This window comes from Excalfactoria chinensis, chromosome 10, assembly GCF_039878825.1.
Source record: "Excalfactoria chinensis isolate bCotChi1 chromosome 10, bCotChi1.hap2, whole genome shotgun sequence".
Classification (NCBI taxonomy): domain Eukaryota; kingdom Metazoa; phylum Chordata; class Aves; order Galliformes; family Phasianidae; genus Excalfactoria; species Excalfactoria chinensis.
In genome coordinates, this window is record NC_092834.1 from 1,246,311 (window position 1) to 1,270,407 (window position 24,097).

General features: G+C 47.9%; 1 protein-coding gene and 1 long non-coding RNA gene across 4 annotated transcripts in view; one reads left to right on the plus strand and one right to left on the minus strand.

Moving 5' to 3' along the window:
- Positions 1 to 9,554, minus strand: part of PIAS1 (protein inhibitor of activated STAT 1) — a 52,822-nt gene extending 43,268 nt beyond the window's left edge. For 2 of the 3 annotated variants that reach the window (XR_011904825.1, XM_072345376.1), the window contains exon 1: positions 9,426 to 9,554. Coding sequence is in view for 2 of the 3 variants with exons in the window: in XM_072345376.1 (XP_072201477.1) it covers positions 9,426 to 9,554 (129 nt within the window). In the remaining variant the exon portion in view is untranslated. The remainder of the gene's footprint in view (positions 1 to 9,425) is intronic. The other variant, XM_072345377.1, reaches the window with a different exon arrangement.
- Positions 9,555 to 10,456: 902 nt separating this feature from the next.
- Positions 10,457 to 16,193, plus strand: LOC140256666 (uncharacterized). Its single transcript, XR_011904826.1, has 4 exons — positions 10,457 to 10,528; positions 12,121 to 12,327; positions 15,033 to 15,074; positions 15,980 to 16,193. It is a non-coding gene; the product is annotated as an uncharacterized lncRNA (long non-coding RNA).
- The last annotated feature ends 7,904 nt before the right edge of the window (positions 16,194 to 24,097 follow it).

Sequence of the window (24,097 nt, forward strand, 5' to 3'; positions counted from 1 at the left end):
CATCCAAGTTAAAACAATAGAGGAAGGTCATGCATGGAGTTCTGCAGGGGCCCACACTGGCACACACAGCTTAACCTGCCTGTTAGTGACCTAGAAAACAAAGTGATCAGCTGTGACAAAGTTGCTGACAATAGGACTTGGTCTTAAGGAAGAAGGCACACTGAGGAAACACCAAAAGACCTCAGGAGACTGAGTGCCAGAGCAATTCAACGCATGTAAACGTAAGGTGATGCCTATGGAGACAGATGGACTGAGCTCGGCATAAGCAGCAATAGGCTCTGAACGACCTTTCCCACCCCCAGAGCTGCTTCTGGCCCCTCGATAAACAGACACGTGGAAACATCGGCTCAGTTGCAGTCAAACATGAAATTATTTAAAAAGAAATAGAGAATATGATAAACCATGACTTGCTACATTAATCCCTGGTTCACCCAGATATCAAAGTGTAGATGGCTTCGGTTGTCTCATCTTCAAAACACACAAACGTTAGAAGTGACAAGGTTCACAAAAGGGTGACAGAAGTCATTTGGCAAAAGCTAAGACTTTTCAGCCTTGAAAACAGAGAATGGACACAACAGCAGCCCATAGAACCATACACAGCATGAGCAGAGTGGACAGGGATCAGCTGTTCAGTGTCTTTAGTGACACAGAAGAGCGACCAGTGCATGAAGCTGGACAGAACCAGACTCCAAACAAAATGAGAAGGGCCTCCGTGCAGCAAGCAGCAGAACAACAGAAATTCCCATCACAACGCTGGGAGCAGAAGCACAACAGGCATGCTCAGGAGCAACCTGCGTGAGCACTTGGAAGGACTCATTCCAGCTCACCCAGCAGGGTCAGAGGGCTGAGCTGAAAAGAGCTCTGCAGGGAGGTGGGACTTATCTCTCATATCTGCCCCCTTGTTGGTCTTCCCCATACATTCACTTCTGGAAGCTGGAAGGAAACGCAACTGAGCTAAACGTACCCTCAGTCTCATGCTCTTCAACACGCGTTTGGAGCACATCTCTATTTTTAGCCATTTCCTCAGAACTCCAAGTGACATTGTCAAGAGCTCTCATAAAAACGTTACCTCTCAACTGAAAGGGTCGGACCCTAACAGCAAAGAGGGAAAAGTGGAAATTACGGACTGCATGAAAACCTGGGCGCACTCCCTTTAGAAAAACATTATCTGAAGCACTTGTAATTCAAACTGACAACGGTTCTGATTCTTGATTAAAAAAATTTGAAGCCCTGCCATCAAGTGGCCTCGGCAGATTCCCTGCTGAGATACTGCTAAGTCAACATGGAACCTAAGGAAAAGAACAGCTTTGTTTCCGTACCGCTGCTGAAGTTCCTACATGTTGCATTTCGGGGCGATGTATTTATAGGTGTGCCAACAACTCCATAGATAGTCTGAGCACAGCCGCCCCTCACTGATTTTTCAATAAGCTGAAAACCTACACAAATACTTGGCCTCTTTGAAAGGCTCTTATTTTGCACCAGGGAAACAAGATACAACATCTGCACAGAAGTGAGATCATTTTGTCAAGGGAGTCTCAAGAAACAGCATAAGGAATGGATGTACCAGAAACCATTCCCATCCACGCAGCATTTTTACAACCCACTTTTGCAGCTCAGATTCCAGATCTTTACCTGTACCAAAGGCATTCTATCACTACCGGATCTCACTTCTGCTTAGGTGTTTAAAAACAAACAAATAAAGAGCTGCACCCCTGCTGAATTGCCAAGCAAGATCAGGTTTGCTGCTGTTCCCATCCTACCTTCTACTCTGCCTGCTAACTGGTGATGTTTCCAGTTGAAAAGCTGAACGGCTGCCTTATTAAGCACAAACTCTGGTGTACCTGCCTATGAATACCATCCCTCTGTCGTCACCTATGCCTGCAGTCTGTGACTCAGCTCCAGCCCAGCATGGATTCTGAGACCATTTACCATGTGTCTGCACATTTGGGTTACAGCCATAAGGGATGCACCTCCGTAAAGTGAGGGAGCAGTAAGGAGAAGGTGCTCAGCTTTCAGCCAGCTTTATAACCATGTATTTAATTGGAGTGGGTTTGGTGGAAAGAGCGGGGGAGCTTCATATAGCAACTTTCACAATAGACAAGAACCTTCCTGAGCCTGCTGGTGAAGAGATGCCCAGCTCCTGCCAGCCACCTGCCACCACCTGCAACAGAAGACTGGCTGCTTTTGAAGTCCAGCTCTTTGAAGCAACTCTCATCTTTTCCACAAGTACCAATGGACGGTCTCAGCATTCAGCTGTGCATGTTTCTGAGGCTGGTAATGATCCGGTCCTACATTTCCACTACACGCACAAGAGGACAGGGCCAGGCTCGTCAAAGGGGTGCACAGCAGGGTGCAAGACAAAGAGAACAAGCTGAGACAAAAGGTTAGGACTGGATATTAAGAAAAACTGTTTCCACCACAGGATGGTTAAGCAGTGAAAGAGACTGCCCACAGAGGTTACACATCTCCATCTCCAAGGGTTTAAAGGCTAGATGGGATAAAGCACTACCTAACCTGTTCTGACCTCACAGCTGAACACACTCTGAGCAGGAGATGGACTGGGGACTTCTGGGCAGCCACTCAACCTGAAGTACCATACAACCTACAGCTGGGATCAAGGAAGCAAGTAAGTGTCAAACTGAAAGAAACACTTAAGAAAAGCTAACAGGAGAATCCTTCTGAACTCCCAACTTGATGAATTTAGTATGACAGATCAGACCCACGCTGGAAACTAGGAATGAGCACTCTTTGTGTACACTAAAAACATGTAAAACATGGTGAAGGAAACATCTACAAAGATAAAGAGCTGCTTCACGGCTTACTGCTCTGGAAAAGCAGCTGGTTGCGTATCAGCCCCAAAGCAGGGTAAAGACTAAAACTCTCCTTTTCTTACTCTGTCTTGCTGTTAAAACAGACCTGTAGGATGCAATCTGGCAACTGAAGCACTGCCTGCAGTCTGTGTAGCTCAGGTGGAAGTAGAACTCATACACACTAATAGCATACATCCAAGAAGCTCATTACCATTTCCTAAACAAAACCAGGGAACTTCGCTACAGAGCAACCTTCAGTGATGCGCATAAATGAGTAACACCATCTCTGCATGCTAAGCAAACTCTAGCATATCCACAGAGTCTTTGCCACAGAGCTTCATGCTCTATCTGCGTCAAGTAGGGGTTTTAAGATGCTCCTTTTCTATTACTTATCATGTCACTTCCTGTATAAGCCTCTCATATATTGTTTCCTATAAAGGTCAAGCTTAGGATGACTCTTGGGTAGTTACATACTAGCATTCCACTTCACTCATGCTAGACAAGCCCTGCAATACTCGCCTTCTGCTAGTTCCCACTCTCCTTTAATTCTGGGATACAGCACTTGCCTATGGAGTGCTCTGGTATCCTTTCAGTACATGCTAACATAACAGCAGGGAAGCAGCAACCCTATACATCAGGAGACTAAGATTAAGCAAAAAGCTGAGACATTCCTAAATCAGAAATCATCAAAAGAAGAAGAGAAATGACAACAGAAAGCCCTGTACCACAGTGCACAAACAACAGCATAGCCTTACCTGCTAGGGAACATTCTGCAAGATTACAATAAAGCTGGCTAAGTCGGTATGGCCCATCCTATGCATCCCTAACTCCATATACCCTCATCTTCAAAGGCTCAAGATCCTTTACTTTCTGTTGTAGCCCTAAAGTTTCTCATTTACTCCAAAACAGCCATATTTTTGGCAATGACTTACAGCTGTTCAAAATAGCTTTGACAGCACCAAGTTAAGTTACAGAAATAAACACCCTTCTGTAAGCTACTAGAGGTTCCTTTCTTCTCCTCACACCCCCCACCATTTTTACTAGCAAAAGAATCTGCTCTTAAGAAGCGCATTTAATTTCACTAACAGACAACCACTGAAGGTACTACCTGCAATTTTTGCGTCGTAAAATCTCCAATTACTCTCATTTCAAAAAGCCCAAACCAACACTCTGAGCGCGTCCTACCTTACACAGAGCTGGAATAGCGACACAGCAACGGGACAAGCAGTACCTGGGCTGGACTGAGAGGACTCCAAAGCTGCCAAGCACGTGCCCCAGCAGTCACCCAAACAATGTTTTCCTTTTTCACTCCCACTAAGAACAGGACAAACTTTCCTCCTTTCTATGCTACCCAGAGGTGAAGTTCCTGCTTACCAAGGACAGAATGAGCTAACAGCAGAACGCACACAGTACGTATCGACAGCTTTTTAAATACAGAACCACATTTGCATTCTTCGCTCCTGGCTTTCTAAAGATTCTAATTTACTTTTACTGAAGGCCATAAAGCCGGGTCTCCCACTAGAAAGAAGCACCTGTAGCATCTCACATCTAAGCAGAATTTTCTCAAGTGGAAGCACAACAGCAAAAGTAAACAGTCAGTGCTGAGACAACTCAATGCTGCAAGCAGAAAGAGGCCAAAGGGCCAAACACCAACATCACCCTGTAAGAGAAAAGCTGCAAGTGGTCCATCCATTTCCCAGCCACGAACCCTTTGGGACAACAGATAATACAAAAGTTCATAAGCTGCCTGTTGAAAACACTGAGTCACAGCAAGGCAGGGACAGTTACCCCAAATTCAGCTGTTTCAGATGAGACCTCTGTGCCAATGGAGCCCACAGCCCTGGGGCTCAGCCCCCACCCGAGCATCCCCACCAGCACAAGGTTACAAACGTGGCTCCAGGGCCATGCAGCAGCAAGGTGCTGGCAGCCATGCAGAGGGCTGGGTACCTCCAAACAGTTACAGGCAGCACTCGAGCCTCAAGTATTTACAAGTTCTGTTTTGTTTTCCACTGTAACAGTACTAAAGAGAAAAATTATTAGATGCCGACTTCTACAGGAACAGATTACAGCAAATAAAACCCACCATGCCAAACACATTAGTGACAAGTCCGCACTTATCTCAGCGCTCTGCATAAGCACAGGTCAGACTATAAACCATATCCATCATCTCCATCCCCATAAATAATTTTGCTATCTGAAGAAATCTTAACTGCTCCAATCCAGCTCCAAGGGATGCTTTTAAGTATCCCTCGTGCACCTGATCCATAGTTGTTCCCATCAGCCGCCCTGAGCGCTCCCCTGCCCAGCTGATGCTTGGCTTGATGCTCCTGGAGAATACAGCTACATTAGGTGCTTCTGCCCCCACCCATCTCTTCCCATCTGAGTTTTTTAACTGCAATTGCTAAATCTCTAGTAACCAAAACAGAGATACTTGGAGCAACTGGCCGTTATCCTCTCCCCCTTCGCACAAGTGGCAATAAATACAAACTTCATTTGCACAGCCCACAAACACTTCCAGGATGGCCCCTGGCGTCTGGGAGGGGTTTTTACTGGAAATGTGCTGACACTGTATTTACGTGTACACAACAAGCAGCCTGTCCTTATCGGCAATAAAGAAGTGCTACGGATTGGGATTCTGACAGCTCAACAGTGATGCTCAGCTGCCAATTCTATCCATCTGATGTCTGCAATGCCAATGCTGGAGAGAAAAGGCTGAGCAGTGATACCTAGACCAGAGTACAGTTAAAAAGACAGCGATACTGACACACACCAATTTATTGGCATGAAAATAACGTAATCCAGGACTCACTTCACAATGAAAAGTGGATTATATTGCCTTTAATCACAGAAACACGCAACCCCAGCAACTTATAAAAGGATTAAGCAAAAATAGCTCATAATACAGAGGAGTAAAATTCTAATTGAATACCAGAATAGGTAGCTTATGCTTATTAGCATCGACAACGCAACTTAACAACCGCATTTCCACACCAGAGATCCATTTGTCACTGATAGCACCGCCACCTGAAAGCCGTGCTGCCAGCCTCTCCCCCCCCCCTCAGAAATCTGCCTCCCCGTATTTAGGGGAGGGGTATTTCCCCACTGCGTGCTTTTTAATGGCTTGTTTTCATCACCATTGTGTGGAAATGCTATTATGAATTTTCATTCAAACTCTTGGCTCACTTTTTTTTTTTTTTTTATAATGGTATAAATTGTGTCTAACAAGAAACACACCAGGGATCTCTTCAATCCCCAAAGGCACTTTCTTAAAAGGAGAGAGAACAAAGGAGAAAACCTCCCAGCATGTGCTTACCAAACCAGCTTCTTAGGACAGTATCAAGAATGACAATACTAGAACATAAGCTTTTCTTTTTCATTCTTTGATCCATGTATAATTGAATTGATTATTGCAAATTGTGTAATGATTTCCAAAAGGCCCGAGTAGAAGGCAAAGATCACAACAATCTAATAACCAATTTCAAGAGATGTAAGAAATATTGAAGGAAAGATTTAATCACTCAAGTATACTCCTTCCAATTAGAAAGAGCTTTAAATAGCTTACCTTGAGATAAATTACAGTCTGTATGCAATTATACAGGAATAGTAATTAAGATGGGGAAAATTCACGTATGTCTCAACCTCCAGAGTTAGGGAGGTAATCTGCCAAGCAGACTTCCCAGTTACCTTGTTTCACCAACAGAAATGAAAACATATTGCTTCAATTCATCCAGAACTCGGAGAGTACCAAAGAATTCAGTAACCTTACAAGGCTACGATCTGCAAAGTAAGTTTGATCTTATCTGATTATTTTTCTTTCAATAGGACAAACATTCTCTAATGGGGCACAAGACTGAAATACTCTTGATGGTGGTAAGAAAATACATCACAGGAAACGTTATTTCATGACTTAACATTAAGTGAAAAATTACAGCAAGCAAGATCCGTTGTTTCTCTTAAGGAAGCGAGACCTTTTATTTTACCTGGGGCATCTGGCAATACCCCACACTGTATCACATTCCCCAGTTTAAATGCATGTATGTTCCCCATATATAACCCCACGGTTCTTTGCACAGGAAGGCAAAAAAGATTTAGAGCAAGAAAAACTCTGACAAACTTTGCCGTGCACGGGCAAGCCAGATAGTGCGAATTATTACATTTGATTTTAGCATTAAAGGTCACTAGATCTGAAATCAATGACACTTCCTAATTAATCAGAGGAGAAACGTGAAAAAATTCCACCTAAGAAAAATAAAATAATGAAAAGAACTCTGTGTTCATTCCCCAAATAGCAGAGTCTCGGTCACAAACCCTGCCTTAGTTTCCTTTGAACTTTACAAAACCAGCAAACAGAAAAGCTTGCTTTCTGGGGGTGTGCATCCACATGAAAACATTCCCTGCGCCAAACCTGGCAGAGCCTCTTTCTGTTCACCTCCCTTTTTCATGGACCACTCACCTTGTCCAATACCCAACAACAGAGCCAGACTGCTCCTGGAAAGCCCAGGATGTGACAGACATGACCCTGAGCAGAACTTTCATGCTTCTGAGTTTCCCTCTCCCTCCCAGAGAGGGGCATCCACCCACCCCTTATTTCTGTATGGCCTAGAGGAAAAAAAGCAGTCAAGCCTCTCCATCTCAAAGCATGAACGTATGGAGTTACTGGGTTTTTCTTCCACAAACTGCCAAAACCTCACAGCACCCCCAGCCAGCTTCTCACAGCCGGCAGAGTTTCCATCTCACGGTCCCATCCTACAAGTACCACTAAATATCCCTGTATGGGAGATTGGTAATCACAGCCTGAACCTCTGATTAATCAGCTGAGGCAAGTATGGGGTCAGCTGTGGGAGCACAGGTGAGAGTGATGTAGCTGTGCTCCCGGGAGGGGTGGAGCTTGACTCCATCCCCTCTGAGACCTCATTTAAGGGCTGACTCCCACTGGAGCAGTATCTCTTGGAGATCGCTCACCAGGGAGGACTGCCTCAGCTGCTTCAGTCAAGGCACCACCATTGGTGAGTTTTTCCTTTACTTATTCACTTATATACCTTCTGTACATTTTGTTTCCATCTGTACATTTAAAACCAATACAATCCCGAGCAGAAAAGTGAAATGAAAAATAAACCAGTCGGATTGACATTTACCCTTCAGGTCCCTGAGGTAGCAACAGTGCTTTAAAGAAAAAGGAAAAAAAATAATCATAATTTCTCAGCACTGGTTCTCAAGGAGCAGCTTGCAGACAGAGATCGATGAAGAAGTCAGGGATGACAAGTGGGCACAAATACAGTTCCGTATGAGCTGAGGCTGTAACACTGCAGGCACCAGGACAGGGTGTTCGGCGGGCAGATCTCAAAGCTCTCGGGATCAACACATGGCCAGTTTTCATAGGGAAAACACACCTTTCAGTGCTGTCTCTAGACCACCGCCCTGCCATCTCAATACACATCATACACACCTTAACTCCCTCCCTGCACTCAATCAGATGCTTATGAAGGCATCACCACGTGCACCCAGCCCAGCACCAACAGATCCAGAGCCAAGTGCCAGCACGCACTTGCCACACCGAGATTAACAAAAGTTTTCACACTGGAATCAAACCTCAATCCTTCAACTCACTGCATGGAAAGATAATTTGGGGGGAAATAAACAACCTTGAGGGCAACACAGCTCAAGCAAGACGGCTCGAAAACAAAGGAGAGTGGGGGAACTGAAGGGAATGGGGGTCTGGCAGGCACAGAGCCCAGACTGTGGGGCACACACACAGTGCTGGCACTGTCGGCCCCTAAAAATGAAAGCACAGGAAACTGCTGTGTGCAGAGAACTGAGGGCTGCTCGGAAAGACGAGTTTCCCTGGTCACGCTCTGTAATTCTCAAGTTTATGTCATATTGGATGCACTTCTGATTCGTGCGGCTCTCGTGATGTGAAGTGCAAAGCGTGGAAGTGAAGCCCTCCTGCTAAGCGCCCTGTGACAGCCGCAGCCAAACTCTCAAACTTTCCAGCTCGCTGCCACACACAGCCCGCACCCCCAGCTCGACAACGCGAAACGATCACAAAGTGCCGTCGCTTTTTTGCTTTAATTTCTCAGCATGGACTCCCTGACACCCCCCTCCCCCCCCCCCAGCCACTGACGGCCGCATCCCGCTGGGCCTCAGCTCAGCACCACACCGCAGCCCGGCGAGGTCCCTGAGGAGTTAAGGGAGAAATAACTTCGTTGACAGGGGGGAGGGCCGGGGCTGGGGGGGGTCGTGGGGGGGCTGCCAACGCCTCGCAACGGCCCCCGTGGCCGAGCGGGGGGGGGCCCGGCCGCCTGTCAGCCCCGGACAGAGCCGTGTCACCGGGCTCGGCCCCGGCCCCGAGCCGAGCGCTCCGTCCCCGCCCCGAAGATCTCAGGGCGGCTCGACCGCTGCCCCCACCCCCCCTCCCTCCCCGTGCTGCTCCCTACGCCTGGGGGGGCACTGCCCGGCGGGGAGAGCTCCGCTCCGCTGCCCGCCCCGCTCCGTCCCCCAGCCCCCAGAGGAAGGCGGCCCCGCGGAGTCACCGCGCAGCGCCTCGCTTCGCCCCGTAGCGCCGAGCGGAGCGCGGCCCCGAGCGGCGTCGCGGAGGGAATTGGAGCTGCGCTTTACCTTTAGTTCCGCACTGTCCGCCATCTTGCAACTCCGGGCGCAGGCGCAGTGAACCCCGCCGGGACACCGCCCCCCCCGCCGCCCCCTCCCGCCCGCACGCAGCGCGCAGCGTTTGAATCGCGGCGCCATTTTGTCCCTCCCCTGCGCTCCCTCGGGGCCGTCTCTCCCTCCGCTCGCAGGGCTGGGGGATCCCGCACTTCTTTCTCCGCCCGCACGCAGAGCTGCGGGATCGTTCCCGAGCCCTGAGCACGAAAAGTTTCCCGCTGTGACGACGCGGCCCGCTCCCATCGCTCCGCAAAGGGAACGGGGCGCTGGGGGAGCCGTTCTGCTCGGCGGGGCTGTGAGGGGGGGAACGCGGGGCCCTCCCGGGGGGCAGCGCCGGGGGAAGCTGCGGACACGCATTGCTGCAGCAATAAGTTGGTTAAAAGCTGGAATTTGTGACTCTGCTTCTTATTCTTAATAATCACCGATCACTGTCACACTTCTTTTTCCACTTGGCCTTTACCTCCTGCGCGCGGGGTGGAAAAATGGTCTTGGGCAGAAGGTCAATGCTGTACATCCTTTTAAGTGAGACCAAATCTGCCCGTTTTCCGCAGCTTCCATAAAATTAATCATCATACATTCAGAAAGCACTTGCATTATCTGTGTTGCGAGATATAAAAGCATTAATGCCTCCACTCTGCAGATGGAGGAAAGCATGCTTGAGGCCACGCGGGGAATCGATGGTAAAGAGATTACTACTCGTGATTATTTCTGAATGATAATTTATGTCTCCCATCTGACCTGGATAGTTAGCCACAATTTAAAATTAGGCACTTTCCATTGAGGGGAAAATGTGACAGCGGTATCAAATATCTCCTACTAAGTAGCATTTTGATACCATCCTGTTAGCGGTGAGAATATACATGAAGCCCTGTTTTCTGAACGATGGAAAGCAACCCCCGTCCTTTACACGCATTTTGTTTCCAGGTGTTTCAGCCAGAAGCATTCCCCAGCTCGGTCTCAAGACCAGCATGGCAGATAACCTGAGGAGCATCTTTTGACTCCCCTGCGGCACCTCGCTCCATCCTCCAGCTCATGGGCACATCCCGTTTCTCCTGCAGGTACACCAAACGTCCGCTGCTCTCATTGATTTCTCTTACCATTTGGCACCGGCGTATCAGAAAATGAGCAATTAAAGAAGGCTGATAAGTAGCAGGTACTCTGGCTTAATACTGCGTGCAGTGAAGAGTCTGAAGGCTGGTTTGGGGAGGGGGCAGGGTGCTAGGCAAGATGTCTAAAAAAGCAAAAGTCAGATGACTACCCCGTACACCCACACGTACCATAATTAGCCGATCTATTTCAGCCGTCTGTACCAGCCCATGTTAGAATATTTCATTTTGACTGATTGAATGTGTTTAATAAACATAATCTTCACGTGATCTATTGGTTTGTGTCTCACGTAAAGAATTTGACAAAAAGATGGATGATCACATGAAGGCAAATCCTCATTTGCTTCCCCCCCCCCCCGAAAGAAGCTTGCTGCGCAGCAAACAGTTTTTCCTCTACTTCTTCACTTCCTACCAAATTCAGTGGGATGTGGACATGTGCTTAAGTGCTTTGCTAAATCATGCTGTAGTGCTATCAAACCTGACACGTGGCCATAAACCACAGTGTCCTCTTTCAAAACTTGCTCTAAATAAAATAGACTGGGTATGTCTTCGGATACATTAAAATAAAGAAGTGAGCTAAATGAAAGGATACTGACAATTCCATTCAACGCGGTTCTCCCTAAGCACTATTTTTTACAGTTCTAACACAGACCCTCCATTTTTCAGCTTAGACTTTTGATAATCACTTTGTGTTTCTTTTTAACGTGCTATATACTTTAGCTTGAGGGAGGAACTTAACACGAAAAACAATCTGTGCTTCTATTTTTAGCCAATTATTTACATGTAATGAAATTTTGCTCCTCTCTGCTCCTGAGCCTTAAATGAGGGTTTCTTTGCCAAGAAATGACTTTGTCGACAGGCAGCAATTTTGGGAGCTGCTCCCAGTTGCTCCAGTCCTGCTGCAGTTCTGTGGGTGATAGCAGCGCTCAGATCCCTCACAGTCCTGTGGCCTCAGAAGGGCTCAGCCCCCTAGCAGTGCACCTGGGCTGTGCCAGAGCAGGCGAGAGCACCTCCAGAACAGCCTCCCAGCTGTCAGTAAGCTCTTTGGCTAAGCAAAACACTGCACTATTTTTGTTTCTCTTAACCCTTCCCCCAAACAAAGGAGGAGAAGAGATTAAAAATGAAGATCGAGGGTTTTCCTTAAACTTTCAAAGCTTTGGTATTTTCAATTCCCTCTTTTTTTGGCCAGATTGCAATAAAGTCAATGACTGCCAGAATCCACCTTATACCCCAATTTCTTCCCTTTTCCTGTAACCTCCCACAAAACTTACCATATCAAATCACTCACTTTCTGAGCACCGTGTTCCAGCGCAATAACGTTTTTATACTGATCGGCAGTTTTTCTCCGGACATGTTGTTTTCATTAGCCTGAGTCTCCAAGACCTTCCTCTTTTTCTAACAGTGCAAGCTTGCTCTCTGCTCCAAGTCGTGGAGGTTGCATTTTTGTCCTGAATTTTTAGTCACTGAAAGAGAGTCGTCTAAATGTCTCTCTTTCTTGATATTAAAAGATGATCAGAGCATTAAAAACATCTTTTATTCCCAAGGTCGTTGGAGGTGGAGGAACCACTTCGATGTGTCACTGCAATGGACGTTTCCAACAGAAGGAAAAAAAATAGCAGAAATACAACTTAGTGGAAATTACTCGATTACATGCAGAGAACACTTTGGAATGGAGTAGCCGGCACAGCGAATGATGAATTCTTTCAGTTCTTTCTCTGCAATGTACATGGAACCACTCCACATGCTGTACAGTAAGTTCAGCAATGGAAAGTAAAATCTGAACCGTTCTGTGAAGGTTAACCTGTTTTACGTCCTTAGGCCTGCTGATAGAACAATGTTATTGCAGGATGGAAAGCACATGTAAATGAGTTACTATCATCTTTAATTACATATGCAGCGTTACAGTGTGACACATACAAGCCTCATCTGCATATTTCCTGTTTTTTCAGTTCCTAAATATCAACTTGCCTTCTTACTGTACTCATACAAGTGCGTTTTACAACGCTGAGCCCTCAAAGTCTGCCATGGCCACTACGCAAACTCTTTTTTTCCTTTGCAATGTTGTGTTTAATCTTTCAAAATTTCCAATTGTCCTCTCTGATACTTGCATGCCCTGTATATTGTCTTCCCAGGCTGGAGTTACGGATGCCAAGCCAAGCTTGGCTCCCGGTGTGCTTTGCTGCCATACAAAGCACTGCAGCTGCAGGACAATGGCAATAGGCACACAATTAGCCCATTCTTTAAAACTATTTGCTTAACCTTTTCCACCCTACCATCAATGGGCAATATCTGCTGGCTCATAGCGCCCTGCTCACGTTCGTAAGGCCTGCCCTTTGGAATTAAGCTAGTCTGTATATGGACTGTGTCAAAATTAAGCATTGGTGATGCCAAATAGAGGTGGTTTCCAGTGAGGATGGACAGGACAAGGCCTTCCTACAGTTCCCCAGGAGAGGAGGATCCTTCCTGCCCCAACCCTTTAGGTCTGACACCTTCACAAAGCAAGGTGTGTGAAGAAAAATAGAGGCTGGATGACCACTGCTGCAGTGTTCACATGAAAACACGTTTGTCCAGCCTTGCTGATACTTTAGAACAGGCTGCCCAGGGAGCTGGTGGGTTCATCATCCCTGGAGGTGTTCAAGAACTGTGTGGACGTGGCACTGTGGGACGTGGTTAGCAGGCACGGTGGGGATGAGCTGACAGCTGGACTACGTGATCTTAGAGGTATTTTCCAACCTTACTGATTCTGTGATTCAAAACTCGATGGCACTGGATGATGATGTGCCATAGGAGAACTGTTTCCTGTATGAGATGAAGTGCACACATTACTTGCTGTCCTAGCTAAGGAGGCAGCTGCATCCTACTTTCCTACCAAATCCTGCCAGCAGTGCTTTAACGTACCCGAAGGTAACTCCTGTGAGCTTCATCTCAGAAACAACTGTCCCCAAGGAATGAATCTGTTTCTGTGTGTACGTTCACTCACCTTTCCCTGGTGAGAAAAAGTACGTGAATGTTCATCTTCTTTTTTCCTTTCTTCCCTTTGCCTTTTGCTCTTCTTTTTTTCCCCAAGAAAGCTAGAAGAAATGGTCAGTCTTGAGATATTCATCTACACTTGCAAAAGCATTTCCTTTGGCTGAGCTGAATTCAGATTTTGTCAACAAAATTCCACCTCGCTGAGTCACAATTGTGATTTTTTTTCCCCATTAGCACCCATTTTCACAGCAGGCAGATGAGGAACAAGGAGCAGAAAGCACTGCGGCCAGTTCACCTTGAGCGTGCAGTGCTGTGCCACAGCCAAGTCCTCCCCAGGCCAAGGGCAACCCAAGCCCAAAGACAGGAAGCTGCAGAAAGTTACTTCTGCTTCCAAATACCTTCAGAGAGGTGAGGCAGCTTTGTAATAAACCACGTGGACTTACAACACCAACAAAACCAAGTCATTCATGTTGGACAAACTCTTCCATTTTGATTGCAAGTGATTTGAAGTCAGACTGCAAGGCCTCATCACTCGAGAGGTTGTGTTCTACAGATACCAAATAATTCCTAATAAGGAAAGTTCTGGGGCAGAGGAAAAAAAAATGAATAAGTTCAAGGTAATACATTTTCCAGAACCGCACGTGTGAATGCAGCACTTCCACACCGTCCTGTTTTGTAGCAATTTTGCACAGGGCATCGGTCACAGGCAGCGATCTGGAACAAGATAGAGGCGTGCTGCAGTCTGAGCTTCTTTGCTCCCCGCATCACACCACTTTCCAGTTCTATTGCCCCCATAAGACCACGCAGGGAACTAACACAGATAGCACAGGAGCAGATTTTGCTCCTTCACCGCAGTCCTTCAGCTCTGATGCCGTCTAATGAGGCTGGGGCAGAGCTGGATGAAATGCTGACGGAGACGCCAGCAGCCAGCCTCCACCCACAGCACGGAGATGCTATCTCATACCAAGCACTCGTGTCTTTACTTTTTTACCTCATCTCGATTATTTAAAGGATCGCTTCAGCCCTGGGAACACTGTAAATAAAGCTGAGCTCGAGCAGCAAGCACAGTCCATTTCAGCTGGCTCTTAGGAAAACAAGAGGGCTAATTATACTATAGTAATTACCTGAAAATTATATGTATGTTGTTTTTCCACCAGTCGATACTGCTATTTTTGAACTTTGCATTGTTCTCATGGATTGCTGGAGTCATGCTGTCTCTAAACGGTCTTCATGTCTCATCATTAGCTTAGCCTCTGGTTTGGAGAGGGTTTTAAGGAGTTCAGCAGCAGCACATGCTCTTTTGCCCAGGTCTTTTGTGCTCTCCCCCTCAGCACATCCTCAGCTGTGTTATATCTGAGAAAACATTTCCATTTTAACAGCCTTTTGAGAATGGATTCTGAGATTCTGCCTCCACAGTAAGGTTTCAGTTTGCTTCATCTCCTGCCCTGGGTGTGGCACCTTATTGTTGTCTATTTTTTGTTTCAAGGGCAGCCCATAAAAGCACCTGATGAGCGAAGGCACCGCACAGGTGAGTGTCACACCACACTCCCACAAAGGGAATGCTGTCGAGCAGCAAGGAGAGGAGAATGGGAATCTGGAATTCTTGGATCATTCCCAAATAGATTCCTGCCATACTGCCTGTCTTCGACCACGTCATGGAGTAAAAGGCTCTGCTTTATGCAATGGGGATGATGATAATAGGAGATATCTCCCCAGACTGCTGGAAGGAAATTTATTAGTGTTTGGAAAGTACTTTGAGATTCTCGGATGAAAGATGGTGGAGCTGGAATGCTGGCAACACTAAAATAAGTTGGAGTCATCTTAATATTTATTGCATCCAGTGCTTTCATCTTCAAAGCTCTTTACTAGCGTCAGTGAATTAACAAAGAAAAATATTAATGAAGATCATATTTACCCATAAAATTATTCTCCCAAAGCATATATAAATAGAAAAATTTAAGCATCGGCTCCAGTATAGCGCATTAAATCCCCACTGGTGCTGTCCATAGCAAGCCTACTTAGAACCGTGAATTATTGGTCTGTGCTTTTAATGAGCATAATTGGACCCTAGGCCTAATCCAGCAGCACTGGAGTCACTGGGAGTTTATCACTGATTTCCAGGGGCCAAAATCGAGGCCGCTAAAGAAGAGGGAGAGCTGTGGATAGAGAACAGCTCTGCTGTGCTGGGGTGTGCGTGTAGGGCTGCAGTGAGCGAGGGGTGGCATCTCATGCTGCCCGACATAGTTTGTGTTAAAATAGGGTTTGTTGGGCCTTCAGAATGGGCTGCAGAGAGCTCAGAAGCACGTTGTACCGCCAGGAGCGAGACACAGCAGCCCTAGATATGCACTCCTTGGTATATAAAACTGAGGGCATCCCAGACTAAACTACCCAAATTTGGCTTGCAAGGAATCATGGACTTTTCTTTTCCCCCAGGTATATTCTTACTGGCAAAGACATCACCATCACATCACTGTGAAACACAGCCCGGCAGTTGACTGAAAACCAATAAACAAGGCAGTCCTTCCAAGTGCATTATCTACATTGATTTCAATCCAGTGCTCAAAGAACAGCCAGGGCCGTTCCCCCTGCGTTTACATTTCCCAGCCACCTTCCCCACCTCAGCTTCTTCAGCTGTAGAGACAAATAAAACCAGAGAAGTGTTCTGCTCTTACTCTGTCCCTGTCTCGTTTGAGTCGAGCACATTTCCACGGGTCTCCTTCAGGAAGCACAGAGTCCCTGCGATGATGAACTCGGATCCAGCCCAGAACATAATGGGCTATCATTGATCTTTTATAAATCCATGGTGCTCTCCGTAGGCTCTGGAGGTCATTTTAGGCAGCCCATCAGCGTTCAATAGCAATCTTTCTGTTCGGAGTGTTTTCTGCACGCCGATAAGAAATACGCAGTTGCCAGATGTGCTTCCCACAAAACCAAAGCAGTTCTGTTCTCTCCCCGTTTAGTGTGAAAAATCCACATGATGTGTGAAGTGTTCTGCAGCCCAGCCACCTCCAGGCTCTACTGCTGTTCCTTCAGAGCTGGCTGAAGGCTTCACAGCCATTCACAGATTGTATTGTCCCAGTTAATCTGCTACACAACGACTTACAGGCAAAGCTTCAAATATGTCCAGCTCTGGATAGAAATCAAATGCTACCTTTGGGAAATATGCTTATTATTAGCGTCAGGCACAGCTCTTGGTTTACCTCCAATAACTCTGCTGAATTATCTGGGGTTTGTTACCATTGCTTTGTGTGTGTGTCCATGTAAGCACGGACACTTTTTCAGCAGTTACTGTTTCTGACACTGCCAGAAGAATCTATAAGAACTCATTATTTCGCACAGCACCTAACACGCAGCTAAGGGCCAGCTAAAGGCCTCTCCTGCTGTGAGCCAGCGAGGTCACACACAGGTAGCAGTGTCTGCAGGACAGAAAGACACCGGTGCAGGAGGCAGGATTTCTATGCACAAACTGCATTTTAATGACAGGTAGGACTGACACCCAGACAAACAGCCGAGGCCTTTTCCTTACCATGTGATCTTTCCATAATCTTCAGTTTCTCTTTTAGATCAGCAGGTTCCTCTTTATTTGTCATTGTCAGCCCCAGCACAAAGGGCCTTTTGTCTACAGCTCTGACCCAAACACAGGACGTTTTGTCCGTTCTTGGCCATACGCTTTCTGATGGACTGATGGGTTTCCAAGCTACAGAGCAGAACCTTGACCCCAGAATGGGAGATGCCTGTATTCTGACATCGTAACTTATCCCATGCAGCCCTACTGACACCAAAGCACTCCAAGCAGGAACAACCCAAAACAGCTAAAACACGTAGCACCAGCACCCCTGTGACAAAGGCAGCACACACTGCATTAGGAACCGGGCAAGCCACAAAGCTCAGAGTCCCACCACAGCTCTGCTCCCTCTGCCTTGGCACAGACAGACTGCAGTAGAACGCCATGTTGTGGCCATGCATGAAGGGCACCGCTGAGAAACAAGCAGCATTAAAGCAAAAGGTAGTTTTCTCAGTTTGCTGCAGCACATCCCCATGTTGCTCCCAGCCCACCTGATGAAGCAGGGTGAGGGATGAATCTTGCTGCTAACATTCTGCAGCTGAACGCAGGATGAAAGGAGCCCGTGCCTTTTGGCTGGCACTTGCTCCAACTGTCACAGAAACCCTTTTGTTTTCCACTGAGAGCAATGTGGAGCCACATTCCTACCTGTCTCCCTCAGGGTGTGCCTGTGCCCACTCCTCTGCATCAATAATATGGGTTTTGCTCAAGGTAAAGCTATTCCAAAGCTCTAAGGGCATCCTCTTGAGAGACACAGTGGGTGCTGGTTGAAGGGATCCCACCCTCTTCTAAGTATGCTTTAATTCTTTTCCCCATATCATTTTTTCCCCCAGACATTTGTACATGGATGCCCACCCCAGACGGGTGCATGAGACCCGTTCCATCTGGGAGCCACTTCTCCACACACTTAGCAGAGCTCATGGGGTTCTGAGAGCTGAGCCTTAGCATGTAGGAGCAGCAGGGCAGGGAGGGGTGGCTGAGAGCCCCTTATCTCCCCATCCCTTATCAGAGCCCCCAGCTGTGCCACTACAGCAGCAGAGACGAGGGGAGGAGGGGAGACAGAACTCAAAAGCAGACAAATATCAGGATGTGACCCTGCGAGGCGCTGTGTGCTTCCAGCCACAACAGAGATGGGTCTTTTTCCTAGCATTCCTCAGTGATTTCCCTACGGTAAGGAACGAACGCATGGATTTAGCATGAGACCTAAAAAGCAGAGTTGCACAAGATCCTTTCAGTTTGATCCTCCACCCGAACTCTTTCAAAACAGTCACTTCCCTCTTCCTGTTGAAATTTCCTTTTTTCAGGTCAGAAGCCTTTAGCTGGAAGCCCCTTTTGTCTATTAAAAAAATAAATCAGCTGCTTCTACCATTTTTTTTCCTATTTTCACACAAAACATCCTGCTTTCTTCCACCCAAGAACAAAAATTCTTCAGACAATACCAAGAGCTAATGGCACATCTCAGCCAGCCGGAGTTAAGGGCCATCCCAGAGCAGAGCTGGGAATTGGGAAGCATGGATATTATGGAGCTGTTGTCTCAATGGACCCAAATCGTGAGCTGGTGTAGAAAACCAACTATATGCAATGCTAATAGCCAAAAAGCAGAAAGAGGGTTACAGAAAATATAACAAGCAACCAACCCCCAGCCACAACCATGGTCTTCTTGCTTGTTGTATTGGTTGTGAATATACAGATGGTAGCAGATGTACAGAAGGAATAAGCAAAGGGAAACTCACCAGTGGTGGTGCCTTGGCTGAAGAAGCTGGGGCAGTCCTCACTGGGGAGCCATCTCCAAGAGATGCTGCCTCAGTGGGATCAGCCCTTAAATGAGGTCTCAGAGGGGATGGAGTCGAGCTCCACCCCTTCCGGGAGCACAGCTACATCACTCTCACCTGTGCTCCCACAGCTGACCCCACACTTGCCTCAGCTGATTAATCAGAGGTTCAGGCTGTGATTACCAATCTCCCATACACTTGTGCAGCAGCAACAGAGCATTGCTTTGCTGTCCAAAGCTCTGGGCCTGGTTTTAGCAGTAGCTTGCCCATATTCAGGGCACAGCAAACTGGAGTCCATCATTTGAGCCTGCTGCTTTTATCAGGAGCCACAGTGTACACAGATGCAGCTCTGATTAGAGCCTGCAGCCCCACAGCCCGGGACCTTGTGGGAAACCCACGGGGCTGGCAATAGGTTGGAGATCAGGAGCTGGGCTCCACTCAACACTGGTGCTGTGGGGACACCAAGTCTTGCCTTGTGATGCTTCAGGGCTTCACACAAACAGCAGCTCAGTGAGGGACCATCCATTCCCAAAAAATACAGAGACCTGGGCAAGCTCAGACTCACTGAGCTGCTCTGTCACCAGGGACACAGCTCAGGGTCGTGCCCCACACAGCAGCACAGCCCCACAGGCAGGGCTGGGCCCCCCATTTCCCTCACCCCTCGCTGGAGCTCACAGCTCTCCATACAAGCCTCCATTTGCTCTTGGAGCTTGTTTGCTTTTCTTTCAAATACTTCCCTGCCTGTGGACATTTTGAAGAAAGAAAATTAAATAAGATGAATTTAAATCAACTCCATTGTTTTCACTAAACCCAACTACAGAAAGGGATCAGACCGGGGCTGCAATTTGCCACATCTGTTCTTTTTATGCATTGTTTTATCGCCAAGAATTTCATAAAAGGTGTTACGTAACTTCACATTGTATCACATACTTGGTGTGTTTCCACAATTAGGAGCCCATGTGAGCACTTTGGCCGTGATCTTGCTCTGAGTTTTCCCATCCATCTTTTGGCCCAGTCACAAAGATGGGCTGTGGTCGGGTTTTCCTCCCTTCTCCTACAACACTTAATGGCCAGCCTCCACTGTGACCTGTGCAGCACGGATCACTTCTGCATTTGCTCTCAGAGCAAGCGTTGTTTGTTTGCATCCTCCACACTGTTCAGCAGGACAAGGAGGTTATATGGATGGCCATCGTTATGTATAACCAGACCATCTGAACTCAAGACAATAATGGATCCATTGTCTGCAAAACACTGCAAGACGAGCATTAAAAAACACATTTGCATTGAAAGCTGATGATGGACGGTTGGATCCAGGGGCGGAAATAATGCTAGAAAGCAATTTCAGTGCTTATAAAGTGATTATAAAGCTGCCTTACAACACTCCTCCAGCACAGAGTGTGACCCATCCACCTGCGAGCAGGAGCTCAGGGCTGGAAGAGCTGTGCACGGAGGGGACGTGGTCTGCACTGCAGTGCAGGTGAACCACTGAGCACATAGGAAATTTCCAGCCTGGCACTGCTTCCCATGCACAGCTCCATCCCGTCCTCCTGGGTCGGATATTCTGCACGCAGATCCTAATTTGGACCACGGCTCTGGAAAACTTGATTAGAGCTGTGAAAATGGAATTTTTATTAGGGAGAGCTGAGCTTTCGCCAAGGTTTATTTTTCAAGGGAGTAGGACCTAATCCTCGAAGTCGTTCCAGGGCTGTGCTATTCTGGATGCCCTCGTGATGGTTTATGGCAATTACGCAGCCAGACCTGGCCCGACGGGTAATGTTTGCTTTGGACAAGTTGCTGCAGATGGCAAGCGACTGCAAATGTACTTTTCAGCCCAGCTCGGGCATCACCGAAAATGCAATTTTTCCTGAGCTGTTTCTTTTTCTCTTCATTTTACACATTACAGCTGCGTTGCCAAATCCACACTACCTGAAAAGCATTTAAAGAGAACACAGAGCAACGGATGGGTGCTGGGACAGAAGCCCGCTGGGTGCAATCATTGCATAGATAAGCGATGCCAGGAGAGAAATTTCTGCCCAATCAAACCTGAACCCCTGTTTAGGTGATGCTTTTCAGGGAACCCACAAGGCTCAGAGCAGCCCTCCAGAGGGGCTTCACCCCTCCCAGCGAGCAGCAGCCAGACGATACCAAGCTGTAAATCCAGGAATGCATGGGAAAGGAGCAAATTAAGACGTGCTATACTTGGCAGGCTGCTTTGTGAGCATAGCACTTGGGAAAGGTGACATTAACGGCCCCAGCTGCTGAAGGCTGCCTGCTTCCAGAGCCAGGGCAGCAGAAGCAAAGGATTCCCAGAAAGCATTCCTTCCTCTCCTTACTCCTCAGGTGTAGGAGCTGCGGTGGTGCAGCCCATTGCTCACTGGTAGCAACTAGCACTGATTCATAGCAATGGCAGAGGGGCAGCTCTGGGCAGTCGGACTGCAGACAGACGCATCGCTGCTGCCCCAGCACTGAGGCTGCAGAGCATCTCTCTGCCAAACGCCCGCACGGTGGCAACAGTGGCTCAGTTCCGCAGGAAAATAATGAGAGTTCATTTGTTAGTGTCAAATTCCACCACTGGATGTGCGTGCCCAGCTCATAAGGCCCCAGTGAGAGCCCTGCTTTGAAGCGGGGCCGGTGGCACCAGGTGCAAAATATTCAGGAGGAGAGCTCACGTGCATGCAGAGCTGGGGCCACAGCTTCATTAGGAGCCGGGAGGAGATCAAAGGAAGGAGTTTGGAGCATAAAAAAAGATGATAGTGAAGGGGGAGAGGATGGGAGATGAAAGCTGCAGCGTTCACTTCGCTACACGAGTGTAAATGCAGGATTTATGCAACTGCACACCGTCCTCTCAGCCATGCCATACAGAAAGCCTCGTTAGCACCCAGACCTCCATCAGCCTAATTAAAGCCAGAGCTGACTGCATACAGACACTGCAGCTGCCCACCTTCAGCTCGCTGCCTTCCCTGACCCACCTGAGTGAACCCTGAACAGAGCAGCCCCACATTGCACCGCACCAATAACCCAAACACTCAGGGTGAGGGCAGCAGGGCCTCCTTTCTCACTCTTCACAGCCAGGCAACAATCACATTTGGGGAATTTCCCTCCCCCCCCACCAAAAAAAAAGGCTGTTGAGGTGCAAAGGAAGGGCTGGGCTGTCTCACTGCTGCTGCTCATACCACATGGGATGCACAGAAAGGAAGGAGCCCACAGCAGCACCCAGAGCCAGGCAAATTTTGGGGCCCCTCCCAACCCAAAGGCTCTCTGCAGCTTGTCCTACAGCTCTCCCCCGCAGCCAAACACAGCTGTGACCCAACAGACAGAAGAGGGGCTTATTTTTCCTCCTTGTCACCGACAGCAAATAGAAGCTGAAAATCCAAGAGCCAGATAAAATGAAAATGGCTACTTTTTAGGCACTTAGGGGTGAGTTGTGGGTACATAATGCTCTGACCTTCTGACAAACGTGTCCTCTGCTTGTTGGGGAAACCTAAATAATGCTCAGAGAGCATTTCCTCACTTCTAACTCGACTTAGAGAGCAGCGCTGCTTCTCAGACACCGCTCCATCAGTCTGATGATGCCCAAGACGTTTGCTAAAGCAGATCCTGTCCTTGCATTAGGACAGAGCATCTCTAATTATCTGTAACGCTGCCACCGGGGAGCCCCCAGCACAGGGTCAGCAACCTGCTCCCACCTGACATCACCATTTCAAGGCAAACTATTCCAACTCATTCAGCTCCCTCTGCTCAGAGCTGTGGGATCAGAGGACACAGGACAGTGAGCCCCCACATCCCCCATTGCTCTCCTGCCCCCAAATCTCAAACATCAGCACAGACAAGGCATGTTGGTGCCCCAAACTGCGTCCCTGAGGGGTAATTTGGGAGTTTCCATGGGGGTTGCACAGCTGAAGCCCGTCTGGGCACGGGGACGCCATCTCCTGGCATCCTGCAGAGCTGACCCCACTGCGCTCAGGAGCTGCACGCTGCTGCTGCAGATCCACGTGCCATTGCATCCAACTTCAGCACGACACCTTGGAGCACATCTCAGGGCCAGCAGCAGAGCTCCAACCAGCCGCTGCCGTTTTGAGGTGTTCTGGGGGTGTCTGACGATTGCATTCCAACAAAAGCAGCTTCACAAAACAACTTCCAACCAAGAGGTGACACAGCAGCAAAGCCCAGAGCAGACAGCGCGCCATCACCACCCCAAACAAGGCCTGCAAGCAGCCCTATGTGCAAGAGGAAGCAGCATATGGGGAGAAGCACTGGCCATGCTGGAGGTCTGCTGCTCAGCTCCTCGGAGCTGCTCTGCCACTGGCCTGAAAGAACAACTCCATCAGCTGCAGCACGCAGACCTTCTGCTTCTCCCCATTCAAATTCATCACAGGCTCAAGTACAGGCACTCCAGGCTTTTTCCTGCTTTAATTATTTAAAAATCCTCACTCTGCCCGTTTATTTTGGTGGCCTATTACTGCTTTCAACTATTTTAAGACTAGGGGGAAAAAAAATAATAATAAAAATGTGAAGCCTCTCCCTCATTGTGCTGCTGCTGAAGTTTAATTCACTCTAATTATTTCATATTACTTGGACTATAATAGTTTCATAATTTCTAGTATATTAAGCACTTAATACGTTGTGTCATTTGATGTCGCATATTAAATTCAGCAAAGTACATTTTAATGAGAGCTAAGTAGTGTGCAAATATTAATACAAGACAAGGAGTGGGTTTTGCGCCCACGCTGCTGGGAGACGTGTGGGGCAGGTGAGCACTGGTGCAGTCCCCAGCCTGCTATGGGGAGAGCAGAGGCTGGGAGGGGTGGGCACAGTGATGGGGTGGCAGTTGGGTCCCCTCTGGGTTGTAGGAGCTCTTTGGGGTGCGATGGCACTGCACAGAGTGCTGCCAGCAATGCCCTGTGCTTCCCCACAGAGGCAGAGGCCCGGGTCAGGTTCCTCCATAGGGTCACTTTGTGCCACATCCCAAGTGACCCACAGCAACCCAGCCAGAGAGAGGAGAAAGAAAGTGTGCCATGCAAGATGCTGCAATCTGCAGAGAGGCCCAACTGCTTCACCCCCACAAACTGACAGCCTGCAAAGCCCCATCCTGACTTCTTACCTGTTTCTCTTTCAAAGTTCCTCTAATCTCTGCATCCCTTCCGTGTCCCAGCAAGAAAACCCCTCCCCAATAGTCTCACCTGCACACATGAGATGCGATTAAGGTCAAGCACTGCA